The following is a 15,168-nucleotide window of genomic DNA, read 5'->3' on the forward strand; positions in this document are numbered from 1 at the left end:
TGCTTTGTGGCAGTGCCACCCACTTTTCTATAATGACTTACAGGCCAGACTTCAGTCCAGAGCACGTGATCTTGGCGTTTTTATCTCCACTCGCAAGTGGAGATAGGTGCCCATACCCTTCTGTGGGGGTTTATGCTGAAGTTTGTGTTTGTTAGAGAAGCATAACATGCACTGCAGAGGTAATACTTTCTAATAAAGGCTTGTAGTAGCTTGATTCACCATCTGGGGAATCTAGGAATGGCTTGAACAGAGATTTGAACTCAATGTTCAGGTTCTGGTACTTGGTGCCCAAGATTAAATTTTTAATTTGATAGTAGAAAAGTCCAAGCAGGTTTATCTGAGGCTGAGCTGACTGCATGTAGAAGTGTCTGCTACTTGTGCATCTTCTTGGTTTTCATAGTCTTTAACTGTATAGTGGTTGGTTATGGAAAAGTTTGGAAATATATGGAAATATTTAGCTCACAGTAAATTGAAATGCACGATTCAGAGTAAGAAGTTGTTCTGGCTGGAGATAAAAATGGCCGTGAAAATAAATGCTTTTGGAAATGAGTTGAAAAGTAACCAACTTTGCTTCGCTGTCGCATAGAAGTGTTTAATGTAGGTCACTTGCTCAATTCATAATTATTTACCTGAGTTGGTATGTGAGCAAGCAGTTTATCATATGGGTAGGGAAAGAAATGAAGGTGGGAAGGAGAACATAACTTTCTAATTTTAAATATCAGGAATGCTATAGGATATAGATGCTAGGTTATCACTAAACTTGTAGTAACCTACACTTCTGGCCTGCTGATACATGGTGGTGCTATACAAGTGACTTTTTTTCTCTTTAGTGTCTTTACTGTTTTTTGAATAAATACCTTAATTTTTAGCAGTAGTCATCTGAATATTGCTTGCGTTAAAGCATGCCTGCTCCCAAGAATAGTTTTATCTAAATGAGTCTATCTCTTTGTTTACAAATATTACTATATTTTCATCTTCAAATGTAGTATTTGTGAAGCAGCAGCGCAGTATTACTGTTTGTTACGCAAAAATATTTCTTTCCCCCTTTTACTGAGAAATAAATTTTAATTTCCTTATTTAGTAAATACTCTAAAAATTGAGTCACAGAAATGCATATCTTTTGCATCTCAGGTTTTGCTCTGTGTTTTCTTTTTAAAGAATGTGAAGGGCTGAAAGGACTTCAGATTGTGTGAAAGAAAGATGTTTCCTTTAAAAGACACCGAGATGGGTGCCTCCACCTTCTTCGCTTCAGCTCTGCCACATGATGTTTGTGGAAGTAACGGCCTTCCTCTGACACCCAACTCCATTAAAATTTTGGGGAGATTTCAAATCCTTAAAACAATCACCCATCCCAGGCTTTGCCAGTATGTTGACATTACCAGGGGAAAACATGGTGAGTGTGTTTTATGTTTGGTTACACTTACGTTTTTGTTGAAATATATCTGAAGGCAACTGAGCAGAATGTTGCACTAGTTAGAAGTGTCTGGCTTTTACTGTCAAGATGATTGCGTGCCTTGCTGTGACTGGCAGTACCGATGATTTTGTTTCTTCTGTACACAGTCAAGGCAGAGGTTAGTTGTCTGTTTGTTCTCTTTTGTTATATATTATGCTAATCCATGGAAGCTGGAGATTTTCTTTCCTTACTGCAAAATTATTTTACTCAAATGCTGTATGTGTAGGACATTGAAATAGATGCATCTTTGATGCTGAACTACTACACCTTATTTTTATCTTCTGAACAATTTCATGTAATGGTTAGGCTTCTTGTACTTGTTTGCAGCTGTTCTTGTTGCCTGAAGCATAACAAATATTGGTTAAAAGTTTTCCTTTTTTTTCTTTTTTTCTTCCAACCTTTGCTGTTCAAGATCTGTCTCACTAACAATTACCTTATTCTGGTATGAAATTTTTTAAATAAATATTCTCACACTTATTGTTAGCTCAAATAAGGCTTCAGTTGTTATTTCCACTCCCAATGACCTAACTATTGCAAACTCAGCAGGAGTGGAGCACTTAATTCTCACAAAATAGCTGCAACACCTGTGACAATTTAATTGGTTGTTAACTTTACTTGTAAATCCAACAACATTCTTTGTATCAAAATGCATTGTCTTTGTTTGGTAAACTACAGAATCTCATGAAGTATTGCAGGTAATTTTTTCCCTTTTTAATGTGGAATGTTTGGGTGTTTCAGATTTTTAGAGAATTATGCAGTTGCTAAGCTCAAATACTCTGAAGTATTTTGGACGGAGTGGGAGTGGTTTCTTTGTGTGTGTTCATTTGCTCTCACGCTTGTAAATTTTTTGTATTCTGCAGTCAATAGATTTAGAAGGTGTCTTTTTCATTTTGTGTTTGCTGTTATCTCTTGAAACAGAAATTAGATTTTCTTGTAACACTCCTTTGAGCTGAGACATTAAGAAACACTAGCTAACGTAACACTTAAAGTGATCTTTTGATTTTGAAGTCAAAAAAAAGTTGAGTGCCAAATGTTTCAGCTTTAATGTGATGACTTTTATTCCTCCAAGTATTTTCTATCTTTATGTTTCTGTAATAATCTGCTTATAAAATCATATTTTTTTGTTGAAATAGTGATATTTAGTTTAGTTTGGTTTTGAATCTGGATACTTACTACCAGCTTACGAGCAGCAGAAGTAACAAAGCCTAGTTTCTTTAGGAGCTATTTTACATTCCCATGGTCTTTCCCTACTCCCCCTCACGATCCCCATCCTCACTGCAACAATCCTTTTCTTTCTTCCTCTGTACTCAGAGCCAGCCAACCAATATCTGGAATATGTGTGATTCTAAAAATCCTGTACCTATTTGCTAGATGAGACAGACTAGAGCTAGCAATGTGCTAGTTGACAAATCAAGACCAACTCCTTTGCTCACTCTGAATCACTTGTCTCAAAGCTGCTGTTACTTTGGGTGTGTCTCATCAAACCAGTCATGGATTTCTGCAAATCTGCGTGTTTTCTCTGAGACCTCTAGTCTTAAGTTAAATCTGGTTGACATGGGCTGAAGGGTTCAAAACTTACTGGGGGGGGGGGGGGCACGATTGGATGGATGTGTTAGCACTGCTTTTTCCTAAAGAAACAGGACAAAGTGCTGCTTTAGTCAGATAATCAGCTCTGTCTCATATGAAAAAGATGGTGATGTACTCAAGTTATACATCTTTATTATTTGTGATCTTCCATACAATGTATGACAAAATACTTTACCATCTGCCAGATAGATGTCTGAGAAGATTGTATTCCAAGTGTCTCACTGGATTCTAATCCTGGTATACATTTTTTTTTCAATCAGAGAGGCTGGTTGTGGCTGCTGAACACTGTGAAAAGAGTCTAGAAGATTTGCTACATGAAAGAAAGCCAGTCAGGTAAAGTGTCAAGCTAAACTTGGATCCAGTGACCAAAATTTCAGATGTCTCTGGCAAAGTCCTGGAGCTTTTTTAACTGCTTAATGGTTCAAATAAATTTTACTGTGTTAACGCAAAAATTTAACCAAAAAACACAGTTTATCGGACAAACGTGCTTGGAAGAGGGAGTATTTATTTCTTAGAACTCAAAAAAAAAAAAAAAACCCTAGAGGAGTCGAGGGGAACTTATTTACAACAGACATACTTTGTAGATCATAAAATCCTGTCTTCTTTGTTTGAGCTTTCTTCTTAAGAATAAAGTTAAACCTATGACAGGATCACAAACTTCCTAAGAATGAATTTGAAGATTATGTGTATACCAGATGATGAAATATTTATACTAGAAGTGATAAGATTTGGTTCGTATCTTTCATATGCAGAAATTCCTAGCTTATTAGCGAGGAAGCAGGATGTCAGGTATATATGCCAGTGTGTTAATAAACGATTTGAACTTGGGTTGATGTAATCACTTCAGCGAGGCTTTGGTCAAAACTAGGTCCAAAGGCCAGATGTCAAGAATACTGGCTTTCTTACCAGGATGTGCAGAGTAGTTGACCTATAGCTTTAAAAATAAAAAATATAAATAAAAATCAGACTTCTTGCTAAAAGTCTTAGCTGTAATTTTAAATGAAAAGTGTGTATTTTCCTATTACCTTTGAAGAAAGGAAGTGGCTCTTATCCTAAAGAGTTCATAACCCAGAAAATCTGAAGAATGAAAGAAAAGAAAATTATCTCCATCTGGGATAGCAAGCCATTATAGATGGACATACCTTGTTATTTCCAGAACGCGAGAGTGTATAAACGTAAAAAATGTTTAGAGAAATTCAAAGGCTTTTCACTTAGTTTCTGAGAAGTTTATAGCAAGCAATTAATTTCATACTCTTTTGATATGTTAATATAAGTGTAGAGAAGATGCTTATTCAGCAAAATTATTGTCAAATTTTGTGTCTTCCTGGATAGCGATGAAACTTCAGAGGGACTAGGTATGAAGGAAATCACGTTTAAAAGATGCAGTTGTTCATGTTCCTTGTTAGTATTAGTCCTTACAGATACTGTATTAATACTTCTATTAAAATCTTTGGTAGAGATCATTAAAGTAACAAAGAACTACTGGAAGTAATGAATAAAATCACAGTCAACAGGCATTGCGGGTGAGCTGTCTTGGATAGGGTACTGCCCTGATAAACTCCTTTAATTAATCCCAATTAGATTTGTGTGAGTGGAGAAATATTGAATTGGCGGCATTTTGAGTCTCTCAGCCCCTAAATAGGATACTAACAATGTTGTCTGGCATTGATGACATAACATGCCTTGTGCCTGAATGTTAGCTTTTTGTGCATTTTAGCCTGTACTGGAGAAGCAATGTTGGTCATTATGAAATCTCTTCTTGTGAACACCAGTGAATGTTTGCAGTGCAGTATATCTTGAAGAATGTTAGGCAAATATGGCTTCTATTTAAGATAAAGAGGTATCTAAAGATGATGCGTAAAGGGCTTTTCATGTGTGATATGCATTACAGTCCTTCACACGGTTTTGCATCAGGTTCCTGTTGTGCAAAGTTCCAGAAAGAGTTAAAGCATCAGAAGCTCTTTTCTTCCCTTTTTTCGTTCAGCACTCACACTACTTTTTTGAACATGTGTATCTTGGTGTAAGATGAGAAGCAGGCCAGACTGTCTGCAGTCTTGACTGTTTTTGAAAAAGCCTACATGTAGCTGTTTTAATTTGCTTTGAATTGCTTAAAGTATACTTACGTAGCTTCTCTGACAACTTCTGTTGCAATTTAATCTTAGATCCTTAAAATTGCCAACCTAACCAAAGGGTAAAGACGTCTTTAAAAAAGACGTTGGAGAAAATTTTATTCTTTCTCTTAAAATTTTATTAATGAAATTCTCAGATAACCACTGGTGATCTGTGTGTGCAGCTCTCATGCTCTTTTGTAGCATCAAGAAAGGTTCTTGAGACCTTTTCGGATGATATGCTAAGTTTGTGCAACTTTGGTTTGTTGGCATGCCAAAAGAAGCTTCTCACTTCATGACAATTTGCTCTTTTGACTGAGGCTCTGTTGAAAGTAGATGCATAAAGCCTGGCTTTCTTCTTGACTTGAGAAAGTTTTCACTGAAATAATTTATTCTACTATTTGATCTTAGTTTTAATGAGCTGGCTGGATTTTTTTTCCAGAAAGTTTGTAACACCAAAATGTAGCCAGTATGTTCTTAGCTTTGAAAGATGTTGGTGATTCATCTACTGTAAATTTAAAGACTCTGCACTATTAGTTAAAAGATAAGTTATGTTCACTTCAAGTTTCTTGCAAGACTGACATTTTCCTTCTCTCTCTTTTTTTTTTAAACACTTAGAACAGATAGTTTTGTTAATTTCGTGAGACCCTTAAATATCCAGAAATAACTTGGATGGACCAATTCCCAGTTATCTGATCTGTCTGTATCAGTTACCTTTGGAAGGAAGTATTTGGCTCTTTCCATATATTCTGATTGTGTTATTCAGTGATAGCAAAGCTGGTTACACATCCAGGGTTGATGCATATGCTATTGTAATTAATTTCATGAACTGTGTGTGGAATGTGAGAAGCTGCTCTTCTGGTTTCTAGATTAATTTTCCCTAGGTTTGCCAGAAACTAAGTCTTTTGCACCTGTATCACAAGCTGATGTCAAATCAGCAGGAAATCTTCTGTAATATTAGTGCTGAAATTCAAGACATAACATTATGGACCGTCCATCTTTCCATACGTATTGGAAAACAGGTCATACAGCTGTTAGGTAGGTATTTGCAGTTAGTCTTCTCTGAAGTCATGCATAAAGTGTAACATACATTTCTTAATATCTGAATTATGTTAAAAAAATAAATGTAGCTCTTTGACTTCTTTGTTTAATGAGTCTCTATGTTTGATTAGAATTTCTAATTCTAATGGATCAATTATATATAGGACCTAGATTACTGGAAATTAGAGCTCTAACATTTACATAACTTGCTCTGTCACAGGAAATAAGCCATTTTATTGAGTGTTCCGCTAGAAACTTTCTAGAACCTTGATTTGTCATAGGTTTAGGAATTCATCCATTACTTGACAATGTTGTGACAGTAGTCCCCATGAATTACAAAAGCAGTTTGCCATTGTCCTTAAAGTTATGTGCTCAGCTTCACTGTCAAAATATAATGTAAGTAAGTATGTGGTAATTTGTGGTCGGATCATTTTCTTCTTTGAATGGTGCATGTTTGGGCCTAAGCAGAGCATGTGACACCGTTAGAACTCCATTGGGTGTATTTCAGGTTCTCTCAAATGCATTAAACAATTAGGCTCTTTGAAATTCTTATCGTGTGTAACCAGAAAGAGAATTTAATACAACTCTTCAGTGTCTTTTGTGAATTTTTGGGAGGCAAGAGGGAAAGCTGTGTGTACAGCATAACCGGAATTAATGCTCCTGAAAGTGACATTAACTTCAGCTTTCTTTACCAAACTACCACCAGGCTTCACAATAGTGGTGGAGAAGTTCTTTTGGAGTTGTATGCCACAGAGAACTTGGGCTATAGCCAACTAGCAGCAGCTATTAATATAGAACCCTTGAACCTTTGATGTATGGATAAGAGTTTTAGGCAATCGTGCCCCATTATTTCACAGTTGACTCTTAATTGTCTTTTCTGTGTGAGAGATTGCAGTCTGACTTGTTGTTTGTTTATTCATGTTTGTTTATTTTTGTTTGTTGTTATTCTGAGTTGGAGAACTTTTTCCAGTATATAGTTTTCCTCTGTGCACGTGTGTGTGTGTGTGTATAAATCTTAGCTTATAACAGTCACAAAATCTAAGAGCACAAAATCAGCTCTCGAAGTCTATTCAAGAGTCCTTTAGTTTTTTAAAGGACTAGGACTTGTGTACACAACCAAACACAGTTAGATATTACCTGATACAGGCTCATAGTAGTTTAATGCTGTTCAGAGATTTGAAAATATTTCCGGAAATCTAGCTAGCTTTCTGTGTGTCATCTTGTGCATGCAAGGATCTTTTTGTGAACAAATAAGGAAAAAAAGTCACAAAAATTTTGGAGAGTAGAAGTTCCAGGCTTCAGCAGTCTGACTAAGGAGAACTTTCATTTTTATGGCAGTTAAAATTTTAGTAGACTTGCAAATTTACTATTTATTTTAGCACTGTTGATACCACAGACCACAATGTAAGACATGAATTAATTTTTAAGGTTATCATCTTCAAAACATATTTAGAACTGTTCCTTTGGGATAGCTTTTCCGTACAGTGTTAAAGGAACTGTTTGCTTTGCTCCTGTGTTGCTACAATAGGACTTGTGTGCTTTTCCTTTTCTGCCACATTTGGAGTGTGTTACTTTGAAGAAGTTGGTCTGCACTTGTACTCATAATAATGAAAATGCCATCAAATACTGATACTCAGCAGACTTTTGGCACCTACAATACAGTTTCAGGATTGGTCTTCAATTTGTGGCTTAGGCAGTCTAAGTTTATTCCCTTCTTCAATAAAATATAGCTGTCATATGTTTTGGAAGTTGCAGTTTTGAAAAATTACTAGTGAATCATCAGAGATACAAGGTATAGTTTGTTATACATGGAACATTTGATGGGAAGCAGACTGTGCCTGCAGCTGTTTGTTAGCTTGGAGAAAATGGATCTGATTGATTTGGATGAGTACATTTTATTTGTATTAAACTGTTGTATGCTTATTGATTGGATTAAATTTCTTTATGCCATCCTAGCTATTAATGTGCTTTTGGCAAACTTGAAGTGCAGTTACATTATAGAATATAGTACTAGGGGGGAAAAGCAATTTTTGAGTAGCCAGGGATTTTTCAAAAATATTGTAAGACAGGTGCAAGTCATCAAAATGCTGAAGGCTTTACATGATGACTTGAAGAGCTACATATGAGCAAAACTTCAAGGGCTGAATGTATTCTGCTTTGAATCAAGTCTGTGCTGGAATTTCACATGAGAAATCCATATGTCACAATGAGGTTACATTTAATAAGGATAAATGATGAACTAGTAAAATGAAGTAGCATTAATAAACAAACTTCTTAAAATTAGTTTTTTCCTAAGCATGTGTGAGAGTCTATACTTTGAGGCATTCAGTGGCTTCAGAGTTTTTCTTTATTTTCTTTCCAATGGTTTATTTCCAAAGCTATGATGAAAGAATAGGCGTTAGTCATGACTTGTTTATATATTATCCAAAGTTGCTTTTCTTAATATTAGAGTGTCTTTTTATTTCTGTAAATAATTTTTAGTCTGGCTGCAAAATTATGTTGTAGCATTCCTTTTAGCATAAGATATCTCCTGTAATAGCTTTTCTTTTCACACAGAAGAAAGATAATTTGGAATGTAAAAGGAATACAGCTTTCGTGAGCTAGTCAAGTTGAACATTCCACCTCTTGAAGTCAGTGAATTTTTTAGGTATGGAACCAAATTCTATGTTTGTATAGTCAACTGCAATATTTAATGACAGTGCAAAGAAATCTCAGAGTGTATATGTTCACATCTTTCTTGCATATGAAACATAGCAGTGTGTCATTATTTTCTTCCAGGGGAAAAAGGAAACTTCCGAAAGAATGTCACTTTTTATGAGATTATGATAATCTCTGCCTTTTTGCTTTTTGTTAACTTATGTTAATTATTAAAAAGTAGACATGACAGTTAAATACAACATTAAAAAATGTCAGTAGATGTGGGAAAAGTGCATAATTAAATTTCAATCTTTTGCCATACAACGTTGCTTGTAAGCACTTTGTACAGATTTCCATGCTGAAAGTGATATTAAAGAGTGTGAGCTGAAGATGAGTTATGATAAGTTAATTGAGAGCAAAACTAGTGTAGTATTTTGACTCTACATTCAAAGTAGCTAGTGAAAAAGGATGTTGAGTTACTCTCCAAAAGGTCAAGCATCAGCCTCAGGAGGAAAGTGTCTTCATTCAGTAGAGACAATTCTTCAAGTTACTGTGTAGATCAGTGTTAGAATTCCATTCTGCTTAAACAAGAAAACTACTACTAACAAGCTAATGACTGAGCAAATAAACATCAAATTTGCATTGTGCAAACTTTACTAGGTTTATCTGAGTGACACTGTATGTATCATAAATCAGTATTAAGATTAATAATTAGAATAAAAATTGCAAGCTTGTGAGAACAAGATGTGGTTAGTATGTGGTTATTCTAATTAATACAATGTTTGGCACGTCATCCTGCTTTTTGAAGGAAAAAAAGGAAGAACTAATACTCATTATACTTACAATATAGCCCCTTCTTTTAGAAGGGGATTAAAACTACTAAGCAATATTTTGAGTTGCATTTGTCTCTAATTATTGATCAAATTATTTAGATGTATTGATATGCTTGCAAACATCTCTAATCATCATGGTTTGAGATCATTTCTTATGTACATACGAATGTTCTCTCCTTAGGTTCAAATTGCTTTATTTTACAGTGCAAAAAGACCTAGAATTGTGCCTTCACTTCAAACTGGTTGTTGTCCTGCCTAGAAGCTGTATTAGTCTCGTGTCATCCCTATATCAGTGCCATGCCAGACCTGAAGTGATAGAATTAAAGAATATAATGCTATGGGAAACTTCATGTCCCCTTGCCCTGCAATTTTGCGGGCATCATGTCATGAGCACAACACAAGTTAACTTCACTGTTTGGCTTCAGTACTAACAGGACTTTTAGATAGATAAAAGTGCAGACAGAAGGAACTTCTGTTGCAACTGAGTATGCGTGTGTATATGTACACACAATGCTCAGTCTGTTAACTTGTATGGTTAACTTGTACATGTTATTAATCATCATTAGGTACTTAAAACGGTTGGTCTCTTGCGCTTGCATTCTAAATTAGCTGTGAATTTACAGTACCATGAACTGATGCTGTACAGTTGGCACTAGTTTAGAGAGGTCAGGGTGATCAGGCTTGAGAGTTCTTTCATGAGAGAAGTTAGAACTAAAGTGGACTGGTCTATCTTCTCTGATTTTTTTTTTCTGATGCCTGATATTTTTATGCTATTGCCTCCCTCCCAAAAAGGGGGCAGTCTCTTCTGTTCCCAGTACTGCTTATCTCTCTCTCTCTCTCTCTCTCTCTTTTTTTTTTTTTTTTTTTTTTTTTTTGCCAGTCATCCTTATGTATTTGGGAGCTTCCTGCCTATTTGCAGTCTGTTGTGCTTATCTTATCCTTTGTCTGGTGATTTCTTTATGTGGATGCCTCCTACATACAACTACATCCATCTCTGATAACCCCTTTGGTGAGCATATCATTCATTTCAGTTTCAAGGCAAGTTAATGTTAATTATGTAATTATTAATACACTTAAAATTTTGTCACATGCAACTGCTTTGGCTACACTTGGTTTTATTGTTACCTCTCTGAATAGGTGGTTTCCATCTGTGGTGGTGATCCATACGGGATATAGATCAAAGTGTTATGCTTCTAATGCCTCTTGGAATATTAATTGGTAGCCATGAAGTTCTTAACAGCACTGTAGCTTACTGGCCTCGTTGCAAAGTCCCTTTGATCACCTGTATTTGCAGGTTATTCTTCAACTGAAACTTTCCGTTCTGTTTCACTTTAGGGTATAAGGAATCAGGTTATTTTTGGAGTTAGCTACTAAATTGTACATAGGCATAGTTTTTAACCTATAGATATTTAGATTTTTCCTTTTGTAATATGGTATGGCCAAACTGTACTGTTAAAAGAGTATTGCTGCAAAGGAAACGCTTGTCCTTACAAGAAGAGCTGTGCTCTCTTATCATTACTGGTGGGACTAATTAAAAATTGTTACGTGTTTATAAAACACCGTTTTTTTTCATTAAGAACTTTCCCTATTGCTAATGCTTAATCCTCTCATGTAGAGAAGGCTAAAGTGCAGTCCTTCTCCCAAAGACTGAGAAATTTGTGAAGAGGTGGCTTTAATGCAGCTTTACAAAGTTCTGGGTGCTTTGCTGCTATCTACTATCTCATAAAATTAAAACATGGTCAATAATCATTCCTCCCAATATCTGTACTTAATCTGAGATAGTGGTTGTATTTGTTTCTTATAAAAAAAAAAAATCATCTTCTACAGTGTTTGGTCTGCAGTTACTCTGTTGAGGAGTAGCCAACATACGCACTCCGCTCCACTCCTCCCCCTTCCCCCTCACTTTTTTGAACTGTCGGTGCTTTGTAGAACTGCAAATATGAATAATGAAAAATCAGACTCCTTTGTTATGAGGGCAGCATTATTTGTTGTTTGCTAGTTACGATTTCTAGAGTTGTCAGTTCAGTTCATACTGCCATAGAGCTGCGATAATGTTAAATGCATTAAACACTAATTCATTTTTAGCTTTGCTTTATTTTAGATTGATCAGATTATTAATGAGATTTTTCTTACCCACTTGGGGCACCACAGAAAGAATAAGAATATACATAACTTTGAATATTGAAGTTAGGTATTTATCACCTCTTTTGAAGTGGAAGGTAGTAAGTGTGGCTAAGATTAAGCAAAATTCCATTCTTATGCCATAGATATAGGCCTTCCTTAAGTAAAACATGTAGCTGTCAATTATGAAATTGTCAACTATAACCTTGAATAGCGGAGATCATGCCTATGATCTTAAAAGTCTGTTCTGTACTGAGCCCTCTGTTGTGGTAATGTAAGCATCATCTACTTTGAGAGGCTGATGATGTAAGCTTCCTGGCTGTGATATGAGATCTGTTGCCAGCTGTGACTTTCTCTCTACTTGTGCCCTCTAGGTGCTGCGTGTAGGAATTTGTGCAGGAAACACTGACTGAGGCTGGCAACTGGCCCAGTCGTGGGGATGGCCTGTAGGTTGTCTGTACTCCCTTTGGGTGAGACTGCTAGGTAGTCTCTCCGGAAACCAGGAGTGTAGGCTGCTGTGGGACAAGATGAGGTGTGAAAGCCTTGGATGACCCGAACTAAAAAAAGAGAGCTTTTCCAGGCCATCTCTTTATTTGCAAGTAATCCAGTAGGAGTAGATGTATAAAGCAAAGTGTGCTATACACCTTTTAGGGATGCTGCTTCAGTATAGCTCCAGTCTGCTTTGGACAAAATGCCAATTAGTAGCTGGAGGGCTGTAGGCAGGCTCCTGGATCCTACCTTCAGTTTCAGTTTCATCTAAAACTGAATCCAGTTTGTGTGCTCTAAACTACTGTATAATATGAACCAAGCACGGCAGAAGGAAATGGTCAGGAGATTTGCTTTGAAAGCATATTTTTGATCAAGGCTCAAGTGTTAATGTGGAACTCCTCATTTTGCCTTGTGTTTTGTGCTGCAAATGCAAAATTGAGTGTTGCTGATTTTTCATTTATATACATTGAATAAAATTGTTTCACATAAGCTGAAAAGCTGTGAGTTGGCCCTGCATAAGTAGCTTATGTATCCCCTTTGCTAATTATCAAAGTAACCTCTAAGTAGAGTCAAGTCTATCCTATTTTCCATGTGGTTGATCAAAATTCCTGACATACAATTAATTTTCAAAGATACAATACTTAGTGCAGAGTGAAATAAGGGAAACCAGAAGTTGTGGGATGTAGTTTGGCTTTACTGTGTTTTCACAGAATTACAGTTAATGCTAAAAGTTAATGAGAATAACTTGTTCCTGCTGAGTTTGTGTTTGTGGGTTTTCTTGTGTACCTCTTTGGAAGGACTACTTATTTTCCGCACATGACAATCCTGAACAATCTCTACAAATACTTTAACTTTAAATGGACCACCTGTCAGGTTACTCATTTTTGAGTTCTGAGCCACTACAGTGAGATGGAACAACATATTTATCTTTCATGCGAGCTCTTGGACATTTGTTCTTTGCTTGTGTTTTTATTCTTGACTATTTGCTACCATAAGAAGCCTTTTTCTACTTATAGTGCAGGCTTTCTTCTCCCTACCTGAGGATTCTTGCTAGATAGTGACAAGATCATTTTTTATCTCTGCAGGAGATTATTCTTTAGCTTCACATAACATTAAATATGTGGGCAAGAAAACTGTTCTGCTCAGAGAAGCCAGATTGTTTAATGGAGCTGAATTCTTCAGCTCCTAGGCCTTTGAGGAGAAAGCTGATTTTTTTTGTTTGGTTGTTTTTTGTTTTCTTTTTCATGGGCTGAGTGGTTTTTTTTTTTGTTTGTTTGTTTTTTTTTTTTTTTTTTTTTTTTGTCTTTTAGTTCACTGGAAAGTGATTTTTATGTGGACATTTTTTATTAATCTGTAAAGAAAGGAAAAAGTCTTGGATTTCTTCAGGAGGCAAAGATGTGGTCTTGAGAAATTCTATTGTTTACTCACTGCTGTTTTCTCTTCTCCTTACTGTGTCAAAGCCACTTTAATGCATAATACATGATCTCTGAATCCATGCAATATTTTAATGGTTGGGAGCCCTTTCTTTTGGGTGCATGGATGTTAAAGCTGGGTTCCCAGAAGCTCATCTGTTCTATTGTGAAGAAGTTGTCCTTTCTTCCAGTAGTCTCTCTCTCTACAGAAGAGCAGCACATCTGTCTAAGCTGAGAGAGGTTCAAACACGGGGAAGATGCTAGATGAGTGTAGTACCTGCTTGCTCTGTGATTAATTTGTGTTTGTCTTCCAGACACAACTCAGGTTTATGATGAAAATATAAAGACAAATGTGAATTTTTTCCAGTCTGCTATGAGGCAATGTTTTGTAGTCTGCAGAAAAAGCCATCCTGGCTTAAAACTCACTAAAAGAAATATAGGTGTTGGTGTGGTTTGTTTTGTTTGTTTTTAACTCTTCACATAGTTTGATCTTCAAAGATTTGTAGACTTAATATGATGACAATGGAAAATGATAAGCCTAGAAGATGCTTTTCTTTTCTATGTTTAGCCTATAACTAGCTTTTTAGTGCTTTTTGTGCAGAATTTCCATCAAATCCTGAACAGACAACTCTATTTGGTTTTATTTTCTAAAATCTTTCCTGTTTCTTCTACCCTTGTAATTTGGTCAAGGTGATAAACAGTTGTTACCAGCCAGCTTCAGCTAATTCACTAGTGGAACATTTAGAAAGCAATAAAATGTTATGTGTGCTTTTCTTTATAGAGGAAGAAAAATTGGTGTCCATCTTGCTTGAAACACTGGTCAACTGAGAAATGAATTTCCATTACATTCTGTGATTTTTTTTTTTCTGTGTGTGTGTGAGAGAATAGGAAAAAAATAAAGCTAATTTGTAGATGTATCTAAAAAGCTTCCTTAAATATCATATTTTAATTTCAGGTGCCTTATTAAAACAGAAAAAAGCCTTAAGCACCATAAGACCACTGTTAAATTCCTTTGTGTACATGCATGTTGTTAAAAGCAGATAAAGTGGTTATGCAAACAAATTAGTTTAAGCAAAGAAAATTATTTTTTTTAGACTTTTTTATACTTAAACTGATATAATGTTAACGTGCTTAAAATAGACTTGGAATTCTGTAGATATTCCCCACATTATTTCAGTAGATGCATTTGCTAAAACCAAAAACTATCTAATGTAATGTAGGAATTAAAGCCCTAGCTGAGTCAGCCAAAAGTACTGATTCTAAGTAAAGTATTGTAACTTTTTATCTTTGTGAAGAATGTACTGCTTTCACTCCAAGCAACACTTCTTGGAAAACTGCCTCATACTGATGAATTCTCAGAAAAATTTCCTTCCTCAGAGTTGAAGACCTACAGTTTTTAAATGACATGGTTTCAGAGTTTTTCCTAAGAACAAATAGAGATCATGACCCATTCCCTCAGTCAGAATGAAAACTTCAAAATGTTGGTG

At 35.7% G+C, this 15,168-nt stretch overlaps 1 protein-coding gene across 3 annotated transcripts in view; it reads left to right on the plus strand.

Moving 5' to 3' along the window:
• Positions 1–15,168, plus strand: part of TBCK (TBC1 domain containing kinase) — a 105,199-nt gene that overhangs the window by 1,856 nt on the left and 88,175 nt on the right. For all 3 annotated transcript variants that reach the window (XM_062574904.1, XM_062574906.1, XM_062574907.1), the window contains 2 exons: positions 1,159–1,393; positions 3,301–3,373. In XM_062574904.1, the coding sequence (XP_062430888.1) occupies positions 1,201–1,393; positions 3,301–3,373 (266 nt within the window). In that variant the 5' untranslated portion in view covers positions 1,159–1,200. The remainder of the gene's footprint in view (positions 1–1,158; positions 1,394–3,300; positions 3,374–15,168) is intronic.

The sequence above is a fragment of the Rhea pennata genome, chromosome 4 (genome assembly GCF_028389875.1).
Source record: "Rhea pennata isolate bPtePen1 chromosome 4, bPtePen1.pri, whole genome shotgun sequence".
Lineage (NCBI taxonomy): Eukaryota > Metazoa > Chordata > Aves > Rheiformes > Rheidae > Rhea > Rhea pennata.